This window comes from Balaenoptera physalus (genome assembly GCF_965194825.1).
Source record: "Balaenoptera physalus genome assembly, chromosome: 7".
NCBI classification, from domain to species: Eukaryota; Metazoa; Chordata; class Mammalia; order Artiodactyla; family Balaenopteridae; genus Balaenoptera; species Balaenoptera physalus.
Window position 1 is genome coordinate 5725730 of NC_138886.1, and position 22157 is coordinate 5747886.

The 22157-nt window shown below is 54.9% G+C and overlaps 1 protein-coding gene across 1 annotated transcript; it reads right to left on the reverse strand.

Moving 5' to 3' along the window:
* Positions 1 to 7558: 7558 nt before the first annotated feature.
* PRDM12 (PR/SET domain 12) lies at positions 7559 to 21338 on the reverse strand (the record flags this gene model as incomplete). The annotated part of the gene is made up of 5 exons (XM_082468220.1): positions 20698 to 21338; positions 18740 to 18930; positions 17129 to 17284; positions 9360 to 9471; positions 7559 to 7980 (listed from the first exon to the last, which is right to left on the reverse strand). Exons 1-5 carry the CDS (start codon positions 20918 to 20920, stop codon positions 7559 to 7561), a joined length of 1104 nt encoding a protein of 367 aa, XP_082324346.1. The 5' UTR covers positions 20921 to 21338.
* Between the last annotated feature and the right edge of the window lie 819 nt (positions 21339 to 22157).

Consider the following 22157-nt stretch of genomic DNA (forward strand, 5'->3'; position numbering starts at 1 on the left):
TGAAGGTCCAACAGACCTCCTGAAGGTCCAACAGGGAGAAGACAGCTATCTGAACCAGGAGGTGAGCTCTCACCAGACACTGAATCCGCCACTACACTAAGACAGATCCATAATCCCAACGTTGTGACAAGCTCCCTAAACGTAAGTGCTGTGAGAATGGGAGGGGTTAACGTTATGTCCATCCCTCCTTGAAACTGAATGATGTCAAGACTATACCCCAGCCTTGGTCTAGGGGCACTGGGCCAGGAGCATTTCCAGAAGGGTGTATTTGGCAGGGAGGACAAGTGCACACATAATACGAAGATCTTCGCTTGTATTTACTCATACAGTGAATTGAGCCAGGAATTGTCTGGAGATTGATAAATCTCCAAAAGGACAGCATTTCTTTCACCTAAGCACGGCTCACAACTACACCTGTCAAGAAAGCCAACCCTGTGAGACAGTCAATGGTATAAATTCTAATGCCTCACAGATCATGGGTAAGTGGACAGGCCAGACGCTTGCCCTCCTCCTTGCCTGGAGGAAGGGGCTAGAGCCAAGAAAGCATGAGAAGGGTCCATATGTGGAGTCTGGCCTCAGCCAGAAGAGGGCGGTGCTGTCCTTTGAACCAGCATAGCTCAGTCTGCTAGGCAGCTAGGCCTGGGAGTGCCCCTAGACCAAGGCTGGGGTATAGTCTTGACATCATTCAGTTTCAAGGAGGGATGGACATAACGTTAACCCCTCCCATTCTCACAGCACTTACGTTTAGGGAGCTTGTCACAACGTTGGGATTATGGATCTGTCTTAGTGTAGTGGCGGATTCAGTGTCTGGTGAGGGCTCACTTCCTGGTTCAGATAGCTGTCTTCTCCCTGTGTCCCCACATGGTGGGAGGGGCTGGGGGCTCTCTGGGGTCTCTTTTATAAGGCACTAATCCAATTCATGGAGGCTCCACCCTCATGACCTAATCACCTCCCAAAGGTCCCACCTCCTACTACCATCACCTTGGGGTTAGGATTTCAATATATGAACTTGGGGGGAGGGACATAAACATTCAGTCCATTGTAGGTACCTTTTTAAAGAGGAGGAAACCGAGGCCCCAAAAGGACTAGAATTCATACAGCAGTTGGTAACAGGGCCATGTTCCTTCAGACTGCACCTGCTTTACGCTAGAGCCCGCACGTCCTGAGGGACTGGTCCTTTGCTGAATGCTTTACAAACATTACGTTATGAATTCCTTACACTCAGCCCATCTTGGATGTAGGCATTGCTATCCTTGATGGACGTTTGGGGCCACTGAGTGCACATCCTTAAGACGCTTGTTAGAAATACAGATTCCTGAGCCCAGATTTAGGCACTGGGGCTCTGCAAAGTGGGGTCCAGAAGTCTGTGAGGGTGTGTCTTAATGCCCAGTGTGATTTTAATTGCTGATCAGGTCTAACATTCACCGCTTCCTCCCATATCCTTCTACCTCCCCATCTGTGCATCTCCAGGGCCATCTCCCCAAGCCGATCAATGTCATCTCTTACCTGGGCATCACCACCTAACTCAGCTCCCTAATTCTGTGTTTGCCCCTCCTACTACCCAATTTCCATACAGCAGCCAGAGGGAGCTGAACTTATCTACGAAACAGAAACAAACTCACAGACATAGAGAACAGACTTGTGGTTGCCAAGGGGGAGGGAGAGTAGGAGAAGGTTGGATTGAGAGTTGGGGATTAGCAGATGCAAACTATTATATATAGAATGGATAAACAACAAGGTCCCACTGTACAGCACAGGGAACTACATTCAATATCCTGTAATAAACCATAATGGAAAAGAATAAAAATTAATAAATAAGTCTTTTAGGATATTCAAAAATAAATAAATAAATAAATAACAGATCAGATTAAACCACTTCCTTGCTTAGAACACTTCTGGCAGCTTCCCTGTACACAAGAATGAAATCCAAACTCGCATTTGCCTGGCTCTGCCCATCTCTGACCTAACCTGCTCTATTACTCACTACAGACGCTGCAGCCAGAGGCGCTGGCCCCAGGATCTGCGTGCTTTTGGTGCTCTCTGCATGGAATGCTCTTCTCCTGTTCTTTGTGTAGCTGGCTGCTCTTCCTCACTTAGAGCTCTGCTCAAATATCACCTCCTCAGAGAGGCCTTCCCTGACTACCTTATCTGGAATAATCCTCAGTCCCTCTTTTACCACTTGATCCTGTTTTATTTCTTGTCACTGAATTTTCTTATTTGTTTCTTTTGTTTGTTTGTTTATTGCAGTCTTCCTCCACTAGAACGGGAATACTCCGAGAATAGGGCCTTTATCTATTTTGTTCATCTGGTACCTAGAGGGCAACCATAAAACATTTGTCGAAAAAATGACATATATTTACAAAATATTTACTCACCATGTATCTTCCCCACAGGGTATAAGCCCCGCAAATGCCCAGACTTTTTGTTCACTGCCCAGTCCCTAGCACTGTCTGGGTACAGAGTAGGCCCTTTTATTAACCATATCTTCGATTGTAGTCTGATGTTTGGACATTTTGGGGCCTCCCAGAGCCTGGAAGGACTGCCCCTTCCAGGGTTAGCTGATTCCTAGAAATGGTAAACAACTGGCCCAGGAGTGTGCCTTTTGAATGCAAACCAATCAATCCAGAGCCCATGCCCCCTACCACCTCTTTTATGGGGCTCTCAGACTCTGGACCCTTATGCGCCTGCCCTAATCTCCCCAGGGCCCCGTACCAGACAACTAGGGACAGGCCCTGTGCCTCAGAGCCTACTGAAATTATTCAAACCAGCCAATCCTAAACCTGCTTCCCCTACTTCCCCTGGTCCTTCCTTTTGGAAACCCTAGCAAAGGCTCTTTCCCACATTTTCTCCTCATTCCCGCTGCCTTCTGATCGGCCCCCCATGTGCTTCCCCATGTGGCTCTGCGTGGTGTGCCGTGCCTCCTGTTTCTAGGCAATCTTAAGTATGATGAACTTCTCCCTTCAGGACAGTCATTTCCATGTTTGCATGTCTTACCATACTTGATTAAAACAAATCCCGGGTACCCTTAGAACAGCACTCAATAAATATTTGCGGAACGAATGAATAAACTTATTCGGCAAGCATTTCTGGAGCATCTTCTGCCCCAGGCATCAGGGTGCTTGGTCAGGAGCTCAGGGATGGGGTGGGGGGGAGTGAGGGGAGGACAGAAAAGCCCTCCTGACAGCAGCGGCATATGAGTGAGCCTTGAAGGAAAGGAACTATTGACACTGGGGAGTGGGTTGAGAGGGACAGATGAACTTCAAGTGAAAGTAAACAACAAGGAAATCTTGAAAAGTGTGAAAACAGAGGCAGCAGGAACCCTCCGGCCCTGAGCTCTTGCCCAATCCTGATCTACCCACTGGCTTCACCTTGTGTTCCATGAAATGGTAAAAGTAACTGCAGAAGTTTTCTCTTGTTTTTTTTTTTTTTGGCCATGCCACGCGGCTTGTGGGATCTTAGTTCCTCAACCAGAGATCGAACCCGTGCCCCTGGCAGTGAAAGCATCGAGTCCTAACCACTGGACCGCCAGGGAGTTCCCTTTTTCTTTTTTCTTCAGAAAATTTCTAATCAGAGGTGTGCACAAAGATTTCTGCCCAAGGACCCTCATCAAAGTATTGCCTTCTCCTGAAAACATAGAAATAGCCTTGATGTCTGTGGCAGTTTTTATACATGTCCACAGATTTTTTGCCACATCTTCAATTAAGAAGTGCAGTCAGTGCCTCCTCGTCTTGCATCCGGGCAGGCTTGTGACTGCTTCAATAGCTAGCGCATGTCAGAAGTGCCTCTACGGGACTCCAAGGACTGGTCAGAATAGACCATGCGGCTTCCACCTGGTTCTCCTGCAACACCTGCCCTTGAAGCCCTGAGACAACAGGCACGAAGTCTGACTTCCCTGAGGCAGCCACGTTGTAGGAAGCAGTCAGGATGGGTGCTAACCCGTCAGCATCCATAACCTTTCCCACCGCTCACGGCCACACATCCCAGCAGACCAGACCCAAGGGGGGAAGGAAGCTGAAAGCTTAGGATATCTGTTCTTCCATTTCAAGAGATCTGAGGATAATGGCTATAGGACGGGGCAGGAGAAGAGGAGAGGGACAGCTGCCTTAGATACCCTCTGGGGGATGTCCAGTGAGGTAGGTGGTAGAAGCAGCTACAACCCTTCTTAACCACCAAAGGCATCCGTATGTTAACAACAGCTCCCATATATCGAGCACTTACTATGTGCCAGATACCAAGCCATGTCCTTTATTCATTTATTTATATTATCCCACTTAATCCTCACAATATCCTCAGGAGCTAAGTATCACCCCATTTTTCATTTGAGGAACTTGAGACACAGAGCCATTAATTGACTTGCCCAAGGTCACACAGCTAGTGAATGGCTGAGCAGGGTTTCAAACACAGACCAGTGGCCTCTATCTAGAATCCTCTACACCTGGAGGTCCTGAACCATGCAATAAAAAAGGCATAAAAGGCATCTTGATTGAAAAGGAAGAAATATAACTGCCTTTATTCACAGACAACATGATCATGTACATAGAAGTCCTAAGGAGTCTACCCCGAAAAGCTACGAGAATGAATAAGTGAGTTTTGCAAGGTTGAAATATACAAGGACAATTTACAGTGCTGGTCTACACTGCATCCCTATGGGATACACAGCAAGCCCTTCTGGCCGAATCTGCAGGCTGACTGGGAGGTGGTGTGGCCTGCTGGTCATGAGCATGGCTTCTAAGGTCAGTTGCCATGGTGAAACCTGCTCTGCCACTCATTGGCTGAGTGACACGGGCAAATGACTTCCTCTCTGCCACAGTTTTCTCATACTTCAAATGGACTTTAATAGAGCATGGGGGAGAAACAAGAAAAAAGAGTACCAAGCTCATCGGTTCACGGGGAGGATTCCTGGACTGCACGCATGTAAATCCCTAAACCCCAAAATGACCGTGGCTGTGTTTGCATGCCTTTGTGGGGAGGAGGGGGCGTGCGCTCTTGGGAAAGGGGCCCGAAGCCTCTTCTGGAAATGGGAGCAAGGTAGATTAGGCTTTGAGTACCAGGCCTCCCACCAGCGTGCAATTCTTCATTATGATGATTCCTACCTGCTCATCCTAGCATCTCCAGCGCCAGCACACTTCTGGAGGAGAAACAGGTCAGCAGCCGGCAGAGCACATGCACTTTCGTCTGCAATTACAGCCTGCTGCCACCAGGTGGGTTCTGGAGCCCGCGTTGCGGCCCTGTGAACTGTAGCTGAAACTTCACAGAATTACCTACAGAGAGCGATTTAGATTTTTGATCAAGGGCCCCACTGACTTCTCTGAAGTCTGACACCTGCACTGCAGTGAGAGAAGGGTAAGGCCAGGGGCCACCAGAGGCATCGGAATCCTCATGGTGAGGAATCAAAGGAGAGGCAAGGTTTGTAATGGGAGGAGGGGGAGTACCAAGGGTGACATCCCCCACTAGCCCAAGGAGGAAACCCCAGACCCTAGATGGGACCTACAAGTGAACACATCAAGTGTACATCTCTGCCTGTTCCCCCATCTGCCAGGGTGCAAGATCAGTCCCCCAAAGTATGCGGTCTTTGGGAATACCTGAAGCTCCAAATGGGGATGGCCTGTGTGTACAAGTGTGAATTCCAGTGTCTTCAGGTGTTTGTGTGTGTGTGTGTACAGCTAGATGAGGGTGCACAGAGAGGTGTGCCTGAGGGATGCCAGTGGGTTGGAAGGGTGACAGCCTCACAGCCTTACATGCCGGAGCACAGGTGTGAACTCACACTTCCCAGTTTGTACACCTCCTCCTGGTCAGGAGGTCCTGGAGAGGAGAGCCAGGGCCTGGCCCTACATTGATGGCCTCCTTGCTCTTTGGTCTTCCTCAAGGAGGGTCTGGAAATGGGTGCCCAGAGCATTTGGAAATTCTAGGCTTTGGGAGTGCCCTTGGTGTCCATCTTGGTCCACCCACACTGGCTGCTTAGATTCCTCAAGTTGTCCATGAAAATGAAAAAAAAAAAAAAAAAAAGTAAGTAAAGATTTGGGGGCAGTAACAAAGCAAGACACTGATATTTGAGAGTCAGCTGGAAACCACGAGGAATCTTCCCAGCCCCTTGGGAGATTTCTGATTTTTTTGTACTGTGGTCATCTCTCTGGGAGCTGACACCCAGCTGTGACAAGGGTGACTTTCAAAACCAGTAAGTGGAACAACTCTTCCTGCCGCCTCTCCAACTTCTAGACATTTTTCCTTTTCCTTTTCCATATTTCCTTTTCATGCAGACAAAAGCATCAATCCATTCAGATGCTAAGTGATAAATGTTCCAAGTAATTTTTATTTTAGAATACAAGAGAGGTACAAATGTATTTACAGTTGTACATATACAATCAAATAATATATATCACAGTTTCGTAAATATCATTTTAGATAAATATTTACAAAGTTAAAGTGACCATTTTCTGGAAGTAGAACACAAGTTTTTGAAAATTCTATACATTTTGTACTTTTCATTAATATTATTATAGTTTATTTTACAAAACGCCCTACGGGAATTCTAGTTAATGACTGCAAGGTGGGAAAGGCGACACCAGAGGGCGCCCACGGCCGGAGCTTGGGGAAACTTGGGACAGAGCAAGGGCGGAACCTCCCGGGATCCCGCACAGCTCGGAGATGCTTTCCGGGCTGAGAAGCCAGTCTTGGCCTTCTCGGGTCGGAGAGTGGCGAGGAGGGGCGGGAAACTTCCACTTTCCAAGCTTGATGTCAGAGCTGAAGGGGAGGAGGCGTTGGTCCAACCCTCTCATTTTACAGATGGGGAAAGGGTAAACGGAGGCCCAAAGAAGGGCAGGGCCTTTCCCAGGGTCCCCATGGTGGATTTCCGTCTTGCCTTCATTCTCAGCCTACCTGGCACATTTGTGCTTCGTCCATCCCCAAGGAGCCGACTTTCGGGGGAAGGTGGCCCGAAGGAGAGAAGGGCCCGCTTGGCAGGGAAGGGCAGGTCTCTCCGGCCTCTTCTGGCTGCCCCTGAACCCCTTCAGTCTCCAACTCTCACGGTCGCGTCCGTGAGTCCTGACATTGCAGGATACCAGTCTCAGAGGCAGGAGGAGGAGACAGACGCGCGTACTGCCCGGGCCCGCTGCCCACACTGGGACAGGGAGCCCCATCTCAACACGCAGCTCTCTGTGGGGGTGGTGAGGGCCCCCTTTCCCCGCTGAGGTGCCTCGGAGACTTTCGGTCCCCTCTCCTGGCACCCACCAGGGGGCTCTCAGCCTGGGCAGCCGACTCCACAAGAGGAGGGAGACTCGGGGGTGAGGCCGAGCATGGGGACCCCCTGAAGAGGAGGCGGCCGAGCAGCTGCACCAGCTGGGCGGCCCGCGAAAAGGACGTCACCCCTCAGTGTCCTCATCTGCGAAACGGGGCGAAGAGTGTATGCCTGGGCGTCATTTCTGGGGCGCACCTACAGCGCCGGGTCCGGCGGCCGCGTGCCGCAAGGAGTGCGAGTCGGGAGGGAGAGCAGCCCCGCCGCGCGCCCCGGCGGGCTGGCCGGCGGAGGCGCGCGCGGGCGGGAGCGGGCGCGCCGCGGCGCTCACAGCACCATGGCCGGCAGGTGGTGCGCGGCGGCGGCGGCGGCGGCGGCGGCGGCGGCGGCGAGCGCGGGCGCGTGCGCGTGCGGCGCGGGCAGCGCGGGCGAGTGGGCCTGCAGAGCGGCGCTGGGCGGCCGGTGGCGCGCGCTCTTCTGGTGGGCGCGCAGGCCGGCCAGCTGCGAGTAGGCGCTCTGGCACACCTGGCACTTGTAGGGGCGCTCGCCCGTGTGCAGGCGCACGTGGTTGCGCAGCGTGGACGACTGGCTGAAGCGGCGGTTGCAGAAGCGGCACACGAAGGGCTTGTCCAGCGTGTGGATGCGCATGTGCGAGCGCAGGTTGCTGCGCGAGTTGAAGCCGCGGTGGCAGATGACGCAGCGCATGCGGCCCGAGGTGCCCGCCGCCGGGTCCGCCGGGTGGAAGTCCTCTGGCCGCGCGGGCGGGGCCCGGGGGGGGGGCAGGCGGGGAGGGGGAGAGAGAGAGCAGGCTCGTTAGAACCCGCGCGGCCGCGGCCCGGTCTCCCCGTACCCGTCCCCAACGTGCGCCCCTCCCAGGGCCCAACCGCCTCCGATCGTCGGGTGGCCACTGCGCAGATTGCTGGCACTGGCAGAGGGGTGGGGGGGGCAGCAAGAGCCCTGGCCTGGGATCAAGTAGGAGTGGGACTCCGGACCATGCTGCGAGATCTCAGGGACTTAGTGACTTGGCTTTGGGAAACCTCAAACTTCTCATCCGTAAAATGGGAACCTACTACGACCTCACGGGGCTATGCACGACTACACGAGATGATCACAAAAAACTGACGTCTTTGAAGGTTACTCTGTACTGATCACTTTACCTGCCTGAGGCCGGACATGGGGAAGTACCAGGTTTATAGTAACCTTCCATCAGTGGTAGTCACTGTTATAACTCCTCCTCTCCCTCCCAAAACCTTTCATTTATTCATCCCACAAATATTTACTGAATGCCTACTGTGTACCAGTGAACTGCACCTCACTTTTCTCATCCCTGAAATGGAAGTAATAATAGCATCACGCCCAAAAGTTGCAGTAAGGGTCAGAGAAATGTTTTGTGAAACATTAGCTGCAGAGCAAGGGCTGGATAAACAGTAGCTCCTGAGCCTCAGATTCATCCTCTAAAAATAAGGATAACCAAATATCACAAGGGTTTTATGAGGACCCATGTCGGATGACACCTGTAGAAGGTTTAGCGCAATACTTGGCAGGAAATAGGTCTTGAGCAGGTGGTCTCTACCGTGATGATCAGCGCCCCACCCCACCCCGCTGCAACATACACACAGGCACACTCTGCTCTGCCTTCATTCAACAGGTTTATACTGAGCACCTACTCTGGGCCAGGCTCAGCACCAGGGACAGGGCAGGGAAATGTAGATTGTGAGAGCTGGAAGGGAGGTTAGAGATCATCTCGCCCAACATCCTTCTTTTACAGGTGGGGAAACTGAGGCACCAAGCCATTTTCCCAAGATTGCACAGCAGAACTGCAACTCAATCCAGTCTCCTGCTGCCTGGCCCGTTGCTCCTCCACCCAATCTGCCCCCAGACAGTCTGTCTTGTCCAAAATCAGAACTGTCTTTTATCTATGCCTGGACCATGGCAGCGGCTCCAGGGGCATTGGCCTCCTTGAACCAGTAAGTCCCATGTGCTTGATGCTGCTGGACGTGGAACCAGGGTCCCCAGAGGCCAGGAGCCTCCCTGCCAAACACACACACACACACTCACTCACTCACTCACTCTCTCTCTCGGGCTTCCGTGGCCCCCTTGTCATTGTGGCCTCATGGGGACTACCTACCATGCTTGTTCTTTTTCTGCTCCTCCTCCAGCCCGGGCACACCAGGGATCCCCAGGAAAGTGTTGTGTGAGTTTCCGTACCACACCAGCAGCTCCTGGTCTGGAGGGATCATCTGTAGGGAAGGAGGCAAAAGGAGATCAGGAAGGCAGCAGCCCGGGCTGGGGGGGGGGGGTCCCCTCACAGCTGGGAGGGGCTGTCCTGGTGCCCACCATGGAGATGTGGATACAGTCTCAGCCCCAAGAAAGGCACACTTGGGTCCCTTTCCTCCAAGCTATCCCCGGCAAGCTTCACAGACACGGAAGGCCTTAGGATGCTCTGCCCCTCTGCCCCCCTCTGCCTGGGCTTCTCGCTCTCTCTGTCCTGGCTCTGCTGCTGGGACCAGAGCTGTCTCCTGGCCACACAGGAGCTCCCAAACTGACAGCAATGGAACGGAAACCTTGCCGCAAGCAGAAGTAAAGGAAGAAGGAAAGCTAGAAAACTTTTCATTTCTCTCCGAGGGGAAGCAGAGTCAGCCAGCCCTCAGGTCTGTGGGGCTGAGCCAGACGTTCCCAAGGAGTGTGGCCTGCGGGGCACCCTGTGGTTCTCGGTTACACCCTGCCTGATGATGTTCTGGAAATATCTCTTATCCAGAGCAACCACGAGGCAGCGCCACATCACAAACCCTTCTCTCCCCATCACAGGGCTCTGCCTGACTCCCTGCACGGGGCTAAAAAAGAAGCATTCAGTTCAGTGAACACCTCCACCTCCGGAAATACTGGGGCACACAGCCTTAAACAAGATCCGTTTGCCATGTCCTAGGTCTATGGCAGAGAACTCCACAAATGGTGACAGGGCTCTGCTGCTCCCAGGGGAGGACCTGCCCCAGGGACATGGTGCCGGCGGTCAGGAGGGAGGGCTTTGCAGTGACAATCCAGGGAGGCAGTGGAAGGCCTGTTCCTGAGGTGGCGCTGACCCCACCCTCTGGGACAGCCCAGGGGCCCGCCACACCTTTGGTGGAAGCCAGTTATTCCTCAAAGCAAAGAACCTTCAGGCGCCAGCCAGCTAGAGCAAATGAGAGAGGAGAAGGCCCATCGCCTCTGGACCCCAGAGGAGCTAGCTGTGGCACCCAGCCTGGGGGTCACTCTCTGATCTGCCCAGAGAAAGGTGGATGCCGCCACCTCCCCCCGGGCAACGGCTGGATTGTTTCCTGGTGGGTCTTCTTTTAGTTGAAGTACAAAAGATCACACAGGACTCCATCTAGGGCTGTCTGAAATCACACCAGAATAGGGCCTTTCTCCTTGGCCTTCACGGTCACAGAGAAGGCCCCCTTCCCTTCCCTTTGGTTCTGGCCTGCAGACCCCCGATCTGCTCGCCACACCTTCCTTCCTCTGGTCAGAGCCAGGAAGAGCCTCAGAGAAGCACAGCCAGCCCTGCTGGACCCTGAAAGGAGAGGGAAGCAGAGAGAGGAGGGGGTGGGAGAAGTGAAGCTCCAGGGGGCCTAGGCAACATCCATCCTCCTAAGACTCAGGCAGGGGTCACTGTGCCCCTTCCCAACAGACCCTACAGCCCATGGGGTGTCACATCAAGCCTCAGGGACAGTGAGTGATGAGGAGCCGGGCAGAGGGTGCCACACCAGCTCGGACTAACGGGGTTTAAATATGGAAAAACCAAATGCAGTCCCGGAACCCAAGGAAAATTAGGCAGTGCGTCAAAGAAAGCAGGCAGGTCAGAATCTGGCACCACAGCAAGAGTCCTCGAGGCCTCTCTGGTCATTCATAGTCACGGCTGCTGTCCAGGAGGCCAGCGGGGGTCAGAGCTGGAGGCCCTGCTGGAGAAAGGGTGGAGCTGAGAGAGTTTTGTGAACCCCTTAGAAAAGAGGGTGATGGAGCTAAAATACTCAAGATAAATTCACTGTGAAGGAAACTGCTGAGAGATGGTGCCGGTGGGCCCTCGGTCACTGGGTCCCTGGGTGACCCTAGGCAAGCACTCTGTCCCTCTAAGCTTGTCTCCTCAAGTGAGGGGGGTGGGGAGTATGATCCCTGAGGCTCCCCCAACTCTAAGACTCTGATTATGTCACCTCTGACATTGCCCCAACCCCTGGCTTCAATTCTCACACGACACCAGATGTTTATACGTCACGGTTCTTCTAAAGCAACCAACCCCTTGTCCAACTGTCTGTACACGCCCCTTCCTTCAGGAGACGGTACTGCTGAGGTTTCCGGCTCAGGCCCTGGGCTCACACACGTCGGGGTCCACTTGGGCTCCCCCCCTGCCGAGCGTGCCACTCTGGGCAAGGTGCCTTCTGTCACTGGTCCTCAGTTTCCTCAACTGCAAAGCAGGGACGGTTCTGTAGCCTCACGGGGTGCCTGTCCGGGCTCAACGGGGCCACGCACTTAAAGCTGTTTGTACTATTTTCCGAGAGCTCATCAACCGCTCAGAGAAGCTGGCAGCCATCTCCGGGACATGGGGTCCTTCAGTTGTCCCCACGGAGCGTGAGGGGTGGCCCAGGATGACCTGCGGCTTTGCCTTCAATGACCATCAAGAGCACAGGCTGGGGACTTCCCTGGCGGTCCAGTGGTGAGGCCTCGGCGCTTTCACTGCTGAGGGCCTGGGTTCAATCGCTGGTCGGGGGATTAAGATCCCACAAGCCGCGCAGTGGAAAAAAAAAAGAAAAGCAGCACAGGCTGGGCCCACATGCTCCCAGGACACCAGTGCCACTCCGGTGCCACCTCTTCCCTGGCCCATCTGCCCGGGGGGGAGCACAGATGTGGGATGAGAGGTTGAGCAAGTCCCCAGTGGGACCTGCATCTCCACCCCCAGACATGCAGTCCGGGAATCAAATATCTAAGTCAACACCGGCCTTTTCATTTGAATTGACTAACAATTGTTATTAAATATAAAACAGATACAACAGCAACAATAATCATGATGGTGAATGAGGAGCCAAGAACAAATTCTGAATATTATTATTTAAAATGGTGGTTGGGAATAATATTTTTAAAATAAGAGCTTTAATATTGACCGTTTCAATATAGGCTGAGTCATGTATTTACTAACACATTTTTCAAATGTACTAAAATTAATTTTACTAGTGCATTTTTAAAATTAAAACAGTGATACAGACACAAAGGAGTATATAAGGAAAAGTAACTCTCTCTCCCACTCAGGGCACCCAGCCACTGTGGCCGGTTTTCTGCGCATCTTTCCTCAGAAGGGTTTGTCGTTTTGAGACCAGTTTTTTTTTTTAATGCTGATATAAGGTGCGTGAGGAACAGCATGATGGAGCAGAGTGACTTTCATTTTCTACAAGATGCATCTGATTTTTTTAGAATTAATGAGCACATATTACGTTTATACAAAAAAATATTTTTTAAGGAGAGGAAATCTATTAAAAAGAACCTACTAGAATTGACAATGACACACATCCCCAGACAGCAAAAAGCCTCCAGCTGTAAAGCAGCGCTGGGGAAGGCGACCTCACGCGCACAGAGGCCGGGCACTGGAGTCTCTCTCTGCCCTTCAGAGCTCTGGGAAACCAGCAGCAGGTCCTGGCCTGGACCTGTGGCATCTGCTTGCTCCTGGACACCCCTCATGCAATGACCCCAGAGATGGAGACCAGGAGTGCCGGGGAGACCCACAGCCTCTTCCCTGAGATCTTAGTACCGTTGTCCAGAGGCTGCCAGGGTCCCATCAGCCAATCACCTAAGTGCAAAGAATGGCCACGGTCCCGTGCAGGCCTCCTCAGTAGCCCTGTTTCTTTACGGCCAACACTCTGGCCTGGCCCAGCCAGGGCTTTCCACGGGGGCTCGGAGAAGGAGAATCAGCTGCTCATCTACTTTTCTGGGGATCCGAGACTGGCTCAGGATACACAATAAACAAAGCAATTCCCAAAGAAATGAATCCTGTACCATAAAATTCACATCATCAAGACACGGGGTGAATATCAGCGCCTGACTCCTTGGTTGACAAATTACATACTCTCCCAACTGGTGCCTATTCACCTTCCCTATTGGCCCAGAAGTTCTGTCCTGACCCATTTCTGAATTTTTATTATCAATTGAAAACGTTTGGGGGTTTTGGTTTGTTTTCCTAATACAAATTCATGTCACAGTATTGAACATGCTCCCAGGAGGGTCTGATGTCCTCCCCGTCCCCCGGTGGTACAGAAGCCCTTGTCTAGAAGGACCTCAGTGTCATCTGGACGAATATCAATTTCCATTGTACCACAGATGTCCCAACACACCAATTAATAGAGTTCCAGCAAATAGATATTGGCCAGGGAGGTCCCACGGCATGGTGACCAAGGGCTCCACCGTGGGGTCACACAGGTCTGGATTCAAATCACAGCTCAACAATCTCCCAAGATCTCCCTGAACCTTAGTTTCAACGTCATTAAAACAGGGATAAAAAGAAAAACAAAAAAAAACAGGGATAGTGATAGCACCAGACTGAGTGGATTCGAGTTTTTCAAAGTTGCTAAGACCCTTAGCACGGTGCTGGCACATGGTAACTGCCCCACAGATGGTAGCATCATTAATTATGCTTATTATTAATAATCAAAGTGCCTAACTGCACCCACCAGTGAGCAAGTTCAGAAGGAAAATTGTGCTTGCCCTCATAGAGCCAAGAAAAAGAGAGATGGGGCTATGAGACTCTAGGGGGAAAAAAACCCAAAACAAACCTCAATTGCCTGAAATGAGAAGAAAAGCAGCTGAAAGAAAAAGCCCACACTTCAGGGCACAGTCATTTGCCAAAAACTCAGGAGGGGAAAAGCCTGGGAATTTTCTTCCCGGTTCCCAAATCCAAAATTTTCATAATTTCTTCCTAAATCGTTTTCTTGTGTTGAGTTTTGGGGTCAAAGTTCTTGCTTCCCTGGGGCAGCTGGTTTCTTTGCCGGTTTTGTTTTCTTGGGAGAAAAGGGTCCGTGTGTCCACTTTCAACCCAGCCCCCATCACCTGGACTTATTCATTCAACATTTAGTGCCCATTTGCTATGTGCTGGGCGCTTTCTAGAAATGTCATTTTAGGCACCTGAGGTTACAGTAAGTTCTTCTGCGGTTGAAGATAGCGAGGGGAGAGCCTGGGATAACATGTTGGTAGATCCAGCCAGATGCAAAACCCCGCCCAGGGATTCTGCACAGACTGGCCGGCCTGGAGACCCATCACCTTCGTCTCCGTTTGGACAGCTGTTACTTTGTATTTGTGGGAAATTTTAGAGCAGCAGTAGTATATTCTGCTTATTGAATGAAGATGTTTCTTCTCATTTTTTTTTTGGCAAGTAATGGGTTACTGTTATGAAATATACACAGTGGTTCTGAGTGACGGAAAGATTAAGAAAACAGGTCATGGCACAGACCCTTCTTGGCTCCCTCACACACACGCACAGAACAAACAGCCCACATATTCCAGAGGCATCCGGGGAGTGGCCTAGAGCGGCAGAAATTTCTTCTGGCTGAGCCCTGCTGCACGGTGGTCACACACACCTGGACACACGGTTGGTCCGGTAAGCGGCATCTGACATTTTGACACATTGCTTTAAGAGAACTGCCACCACGAAAAATGTACCTAACTTCATTTACTAAAAGTAAAATGGGTGATGGTTTGTGTTTCCTTATTCCTCACTCCAGCACTCGGCTTGCTAACTCTGTAAAAGCATGAATAGCCAAACCGGTGATATCTACTTATCTTGATCATATACGGTAGATTTTCCAGATCCTCTTTTTTTCAACTTAAATTCCTGATCAAATGTAGATGACTTTTTAAAAATCTTATCTTAGATTCCTCCATGGAGATACACTTCAGCCACCTTGTCCTCCAACTCTGAATTTCTGTATAAACGTCTATTAATGTTTCCCGACTCTGTTCAGCTCTCAGCCAGTGTGACCTGAACAGCAAGATGAGACTCAGGCCTCCGCAACTGACGCCATGGGGAGTCCTTTTGCCAAAATCATACCAGCATCCTTACCCTCTCTCCTATGTGTAAGCACGTGTTTGTGTGAGCGTGCGTGTGTCTGCGTGGAGGGATGGAATCATTGTGTGTCCCCCATCTCATCTGTTTCAGGGTGGCCGGGAAGCAGTGTGCAAATGTGAGGACACGTGTGAGGTTGAGTGGGTAAAAGGGGTTGCTCTCTGCCAGAAGTGAGGTTCAGCCACCCATGAGGCTGATCCTAGGATGTCTAATGGGAGGCCCTTGCTCCCACAGGGTGGCAGCCCAGCCAACAGTCACAAGAAACACCTCTGTCCTCAGCCTGGGCCACCGTCAATCCTATCCTCGCACTGTCCCACCTCACTTGAACCCCAGTCCAAGAACGGCTCACCTTTCTTTTTTGTTTCTTTTGTGCCGCACAGCTTTCGGGATCTTAGTTCCCTGACCAGGGGTTGAACCCAGGCCCCGGCAGTGGAAGCGCCGAGTCCTAACCACTGGACCGCCAGGGAATTCCCAACCTTTCTTTACCCCTCTTGGTTCTCCTCAGGTCCAGCCCTTGGCTGGACCCCACCAGGGCCCAGGCAAAGGCCATTCTGTTGTCACTCCTGGAAGATTCCCAGGGGCCTGGTTATTGAGGGACAACTGTCCAGTGCCCCTCGGGGCCTTAGAAAGACATGGGGCTCTGAGTTACAGGAAGAAAATGGACTAAAGGAAAGGAGAGTCATTCTCTGGCCTGGGGCGGGGGGCTCCTTCAGAACACCCCCAAACTCAGCCAAGCCTAGCCACACCCCAAGGGGCACCGTGCTTGTCCCTCCACAGAGGAGAAGAAGCGTGGGATCCAGAGGACTACGGGGGGAAGAGCCCCACCACCCGTGCAGAGCACTCGCCACCAACCTGCCACAGGGAAGCTGGGCTGCCTGCCCCCTCCTGGGCGGGACGCTGAGCAAATGTCCTGCCAAGAGACAACGTGCAGGGAGGGTCCTAACAGCATGGCCGCCTCGGCTACCACCGCCCGGCTACCACCACTCGGCTTGCTCTGTGCTATCGTCATCTCCCCAAACACTGTGAGCCTGTCTGCCTCTGCCCAAGCGTTTCCCCACTGGGGACACCTCCTTTTCCCATCCCGCCTGAACCTCTCCCTGCCCTGGGCCTGGCCGGCTCCTCTGACAGCCCCTCCCACCCACCATGGGCTATGCTGTTTAATCTCTCCCTTTCTCTCTCGTCTGAGAAGCTTCACCCGGCTCAGACATTAGTGTTAGGATCCCTCAGAAATGCCCATGAAAGCTCCCGAGTCTGCCAGTCACCAAGGGAGACCCAGCAAACTGGAGGTAATCACAGAATCCTCCCTTGTGGATTAAATACAATAACGCACATACAGCGTCTAGGAAAAGCCTGACGCCACAAGTGATCAGGATGTGATAGCTGAGATTAGAGTCACGCGTGGTCCACCCGTCACTGGTGACGGGCAACGCATAGCCAAAACGCTGCCGACACCACGCCCTCTCTCCCACCCAAATGCTTCCCCTGGGCTGCCTTCTGGTGTCTTTCTCTCTGTATTTCTATGGCTTCTCAACCCCAGCATCCTCTCAGCAGTTATCCGGGGACCCCAGTTGAGGTGCTCATGATATTCATGGTGGAATAAAGTGGAAAGTTCTGTCCTTTCTGATCTACAGCAGAAAGCTTGCCCTGGAGGTCGTGCTCCCAGAGACAATGATGCATGGGCCTCAGTCCTCCAGCCTGGGCAGGGCCAGCTGGGCCAGCATCTACGCCCCTCTCTCCACCTCAGTCCCCGGACACAGCGGCCCGGCTCCCCCAGCCCCCGCCAGCGGTACCCGCTGCTTCTACACCACAGTACACACACTCACCTCAATGGCTTTGTAGAAGATGCTGGTGCCAATCTGGACCACCTCCAGGTTCTGCTCCTGTTCATTACGTGCGCATTTGATGTAGGTCATCCAGCTTCGGTGGTCCTCCTGGCTGGCGTCGATGAAGTAGCGCACCGTGCCATCCTCGTTGAACACCTGGGCGCAGGTGAATCGGGGGCCAGGTGAGGCAGGGCTGTGTCATGTGTGCCGCCCGTGGCCAGGGCTAGGCCCCAGGCCGGGCACATCCACACACTCTCTCTCTCCATCCCCAGGAAGTGGACGCAGCTATTATTGTCTTGGTTTTCCAGCCGATGAAAGGGAGGCTCAGAGCAGTACAGTGACTTGCCTGAGGCCAGCTGGCTAGAAGTGGCCAACAGGGAGTCAGTCTCCGGGGCCCCACAGGCTCCTGCTGCCGTGTCCTCCCCATCCCCAGATGAAAAGCATCTCCAAGAGATCACTGAGCACACAAAGTGGCATCCACTCCAGCTAGTTCTCCGGGGATGCAGAGGTGCTCCCCAAAGCAGCGGAGAGCACTGGCCAGGACCTCAGCGGGGGACACAGAAGAGCCTAGAAAGGGGAGGCTGGCTCACTGTGTCACCCTGGCCTGGCCTAGGTCCCTTTTGTGGGAGCTACCAAAAGTACTCAGAAACCAAACTGGACCCCAACTTCCTAACCCAGCAACAAGTGGAGATGGGAACCACGGCCCAGGCCTCCAGAGGTGAGAGTAGGTGAGGTTAGGAGAGGCCTCATGGCCCTCTGCTCTCTTCCTTTGCTCCTGTGACCAGGTGCAGGATTTGTCCCATTCGTCTCCTTAATGGTCTGCCAGGTGGGGGCTATGGTGGGGAGCCGTGGGGGAAGGAGGGGATATGACATTAGGGAGAGGGTGCCTCAGCCTGGCCTCCTCAAGGTGAGAGCCCCAAGAGGAGGAAGTGCTCTGGGAGGGGTTTTGTCCCAAGGGTGGCCCTCCCTGGCATCTGGCACTGTTGTGGAGGAGGAGGGTCAGAAGACCCTGGATGGAAGGTCAGTTTCCTTCTGTAAAATGGGAATAATAACTCATAGGGCTGCTGCGATAACCTGGTGGAATGCAGGCCCAGGGCTCAGAAAGCCGACTCAGTGCCAGTTAATCGGTGTTCATTTCCAATGTCATTATTCTGCTTGGGTTGAGAAGCCGACTCCCAAGGAGCACGGGCTCCCTTCATCCTTCCTTCCAGCCACCCCTCACCCCAAGGCCGGGGCTGGCTTTGAGGGGCTTTCCTTGCTGCTTCTGGAGCGAGGGAAAGAATGCAGGTGGCTGGGAGGTGGCTCCCAGGCGTGGCTTGCCAGCTCTCCGTGGGGCCCTGGGCAAAGGGCATGGCCTCTCTGGGTCTCCGTGCCCTCCACTATGAAGCGGACCTAACAACGGACGTGATCCCTAGGGCCGGCCAGAGGAGAGCGCCTTCGCCTCGCGATTTGGGGAGGCACCTCCAGGCACCAGGCGGCATAGGATCCGGCCTCAGGGAGCGTCAAGGCCTGGCCCAAAGCGCCCGCAGCTTCCAGCGAGGGCGGAAGTAGCGGCCGGACGCCAGGGCCCCACCCGCAGCCCGCAGCCAGCGCCCCGCAGCCCGCGCGCACCTCCCACATGAGATTGTTGTTCTTGCATATGTCCACGTGCTCCGGGGCGATGACGCGGCCGGTGAAGGGGCCCATCTCGGTGCCCGCCTTGATCCACGTCTTGGAGAAGATGCCGAGGCCCTCGCCGGGGATGGAGCTCTGCGCGATGATCACCTCGGCCGGCAGCACCAGGCTGGACAGCTTCTGAACCTCTGTGGCCGCCAGGCATGGGGACTGGGTCAGAGCCTGAGGCAGAGGAGGCCCGGCTCTTCCCCGGGGTTGGAGGCTCAGCGACCCGAGTCTCCTCTGATTGCAACCCGGGGACCCTCCGAAAGCGAGAGGTGCTTTGGGACTCATTTCGAGGAGAGATTTTTGTTTGTTCGCGCTTGTTTTTGTTTTTAGTCTCTCCACGAATTCTCAAAGCATCCACAACCTCCCCTGCCCTCCACCCCGGCAAAGTTTAAGAACTACTGAGCCGACCGCAGTGCGTGGCTTTACCAATGGGTAAACTGAGGCCCGCTCCCACGAGGGGGTGACGGCCCAGCCGAGATTCTTTCGCCCTGTCTGGTTCTGGGCCGATCGTGCGTCGCTCGGCGCTCACTGCGCGTCGCGGCACCGAGCACAGGGCACGGTCGGAGGACCCAGGACGCGGTCAGGGCTTCTGACTCCCTTCGCGGTGCTGGGGGGCGGGCCTCGCGCCCGGGGCGGGCTGGCAGCGCCCGGAAACGAAGTCTAGTTTCGAGGCGGCGGAAGCTCAAAAGAAACGCGGGCGACGGCGGGCCGTGTCTCGCGCTCTCTGGGTGACCCCGGGCGCGCCTGGGTCCCTCGCTGCCGCCAGGATCCGGGGTGCCAGGAAGGGCAGTGCCCGGATCGAGGCGAGCCGCGAAGTCGCCTCTCTGGGCGGACAAGAGCCGGGGCGGCTCGCAACCTCCGGGGGTCCCCCCGCCTGGTCGGGCAGCCGGAGTGGGAGCGGCAAGGCGCACAGGGGCGGCCTCCGTGTCTTACAAGGTCCCCCTCTAAGCTACCTGGGAAAATACCCGGCCAGCGGGCCAGCTGAAAGGGGGGGTTAAACGGTGTCCATTGCGGCGCGGCCGGCAATTTGTCACGCTGTTAAAGTGATCGCATTCATTCGGGTCCATTCGAAAGAAATTGCTAATTCTAAATTCATTAGCCCTGGAAGAATGCTGTAGCAGTAAATTGTAGCTCAATGCGGAGGGGACTTGTTTAAAAGGGGCCGAGGAATTCCCCTTACAAAAAGGGGGGATTAGATGGTTGACATAACGTGAATGGAAGTGGAATTAGTCTGCACGGTAAATTAAGAGAGGAACAGAAATCGTAAAGGGGGAAAAGGGGGCGACGCGCAGAGATGCCAGCGCCGGGGAAAGATATTGTTTGCGGGTTGATGAATGAGGAGTAAGAACTTGAGACATCTTAAAGAAAAGAAACTTTTCTTGCTCTCTCTTTCTCTCCGTCGCTCTCTCCGCGGCTTTCTCTCCCGCCCGCCCGCCCTCCGCCTCCTCCCCAGCCCCCGCTGCCTTTTAAAGTTCTTGGTTTAAGTGGGAACTTTCGCGGGTCAAGCCCAAGTTAACTAAATGAATTTAAAACCCCTTCTTTTTGAGTCAACTGCTATTACACGCCTAGTAAGGCTTTAAATGCCGGGAACCCGCCGGCTCTAAGGGGTGAGGGGCGGATGGGGAAGCGCGGGGGCGGCGCGCCCGGCAGCCTGGACGCCGAGATCTCTTCACCGAGCCGCGCGGGGTGGAGGTGCCCCACCCCCCCGGCCCCTCCCCGCCCGGGCTTGGCCGCTCGCTCCCTGGTTCGGCTCGCGGGAAACTGAGTCACACGCAGCATCTGGAACGCCCAGATTGGCGCGAGCTGCTGCGACGCCCCGTGTCCCCGCCGCGTCCTGCGCGTGTGGGCCCGGGAATCAGGGGCCGCGGGGAGGAGGGGATGCGATCGGCCTCGACGGCGCGACTCACCGCCCGAGAAGGACTGCGCCAGGACCTCGGCGGTGAAGGCTGTCTTGGGGCTGGCGTGGTGGCTCTTGTCTTCGAAGAGCTGCTCGCCCAGCACGTTGCGCCAGCGGCCGTACAGGAAGCTGTGCAGGATGTCGGAGGTGATGACCTCTGCCAGCGCCAGCCCCGGCGCCTTCAGCCCTGTCTTGAGCACCAGGGCCTCAGCCGGGAGCACGGAGCCCATCATGGGCGGCCCGGGGCTCGCCGGCGCCGGGGACGGACGGACGGCCGGGCCGAGGCGGGGATGTGGTGGGCGAGTGGGGAGCACAGGGGCGAGAGAAGAGGGCTGTGATGGAGGAGGAGAAGGAAGAGGTGTAGGGGGAGGACGAGGAGGGTGAGGATAGGACGCTGGAGGGAGCGGGAGGCGAGGGGGGCGCTGGGAGGAAAGTGAACGAGGGGGAGCGAGGCAGAAATGAAGAGAGAGATGGAGAAATCTGCGGAGATGGCAGAGGCGGCGCGGAGGGCTGGAGAGCCAGGGGTGGAGGCGGAGGCGGAGGCGGAGGCGGGTGCGGGGAGGGGGGGCGGTGCGGGGTGGGTGGGAGGCGGGTGGCTTCAGAGAAACGGCGGCGAGGGGCTCTCGGCCGCGCGCTCGCCTCTCGCACACCCGGCCCGGACGGTCTTCCCCTTGGCAAAATCTCAGCGCCTTTATAGGAGCCGCAGTGACCCTCCTAATTGGTTATTAATGACCCCCTGACGTCGGAGGACAGACTTGTTGTACCCGGCCCGGCTCGAGGAGCCTTCGCGGCGAGAGCTCAAGGGGCGGGGGCGCTCGGGCCGCTCGAAACGTTCCCCCTGCGTCCTCCCGCCCCTCCCCGGCCCTTCCACCCCCCTCCTCTTCCTCCTCCTCTCCCCGTGGGAAGTGCCGGGCAGGGAGGGAGGCTCAGCCCGGGGCGAGGAGAGGAGGGGACAGAGCAGGGCAGGGGGCGCGGCGAGGATCGCTCGGACTCCAGGGACCAGACTAGGCCGGAGGGGACGCCTGGCCTCGGGCCCCGCGCTCAGCCACTATCCTAGTCCGGATCTGCGCTCAGCACCCCTGCCCGGCCGGGCCGGCATTCACCTCCCCTACGCTCCCTGGCCCGCCCGGCCCGCCGGGTCCCGCGCTCTCCCGGGCTCCACGCCCCAGACTGCGGTAGTCGCCCTGGAGCCAGCAGGCCCGGCGCAGGCCGCGCTGAACTCCTGCGCAGACGGCGCTGCGGAGGCCTGCTCTTCGCTTCAAACGGGCCGCTGCAGCCGCCCCGCTTGCTGCCCGCGGCCGGCTGTCAAACTCCTCCCTGGGCGGACAGGGCTGCGGGGCGGGGCTGCCGTCGGGGCTGAGCCCGGCCTGAGACGGCTTCGTAGGCGACCGTCCCCCGGTCCTAGGGGGGCTAGGTCGGGGTCGGGAAGGGCAGACCGAAATCCGAGATAGCCGCGGGTCGCTTGGAAAA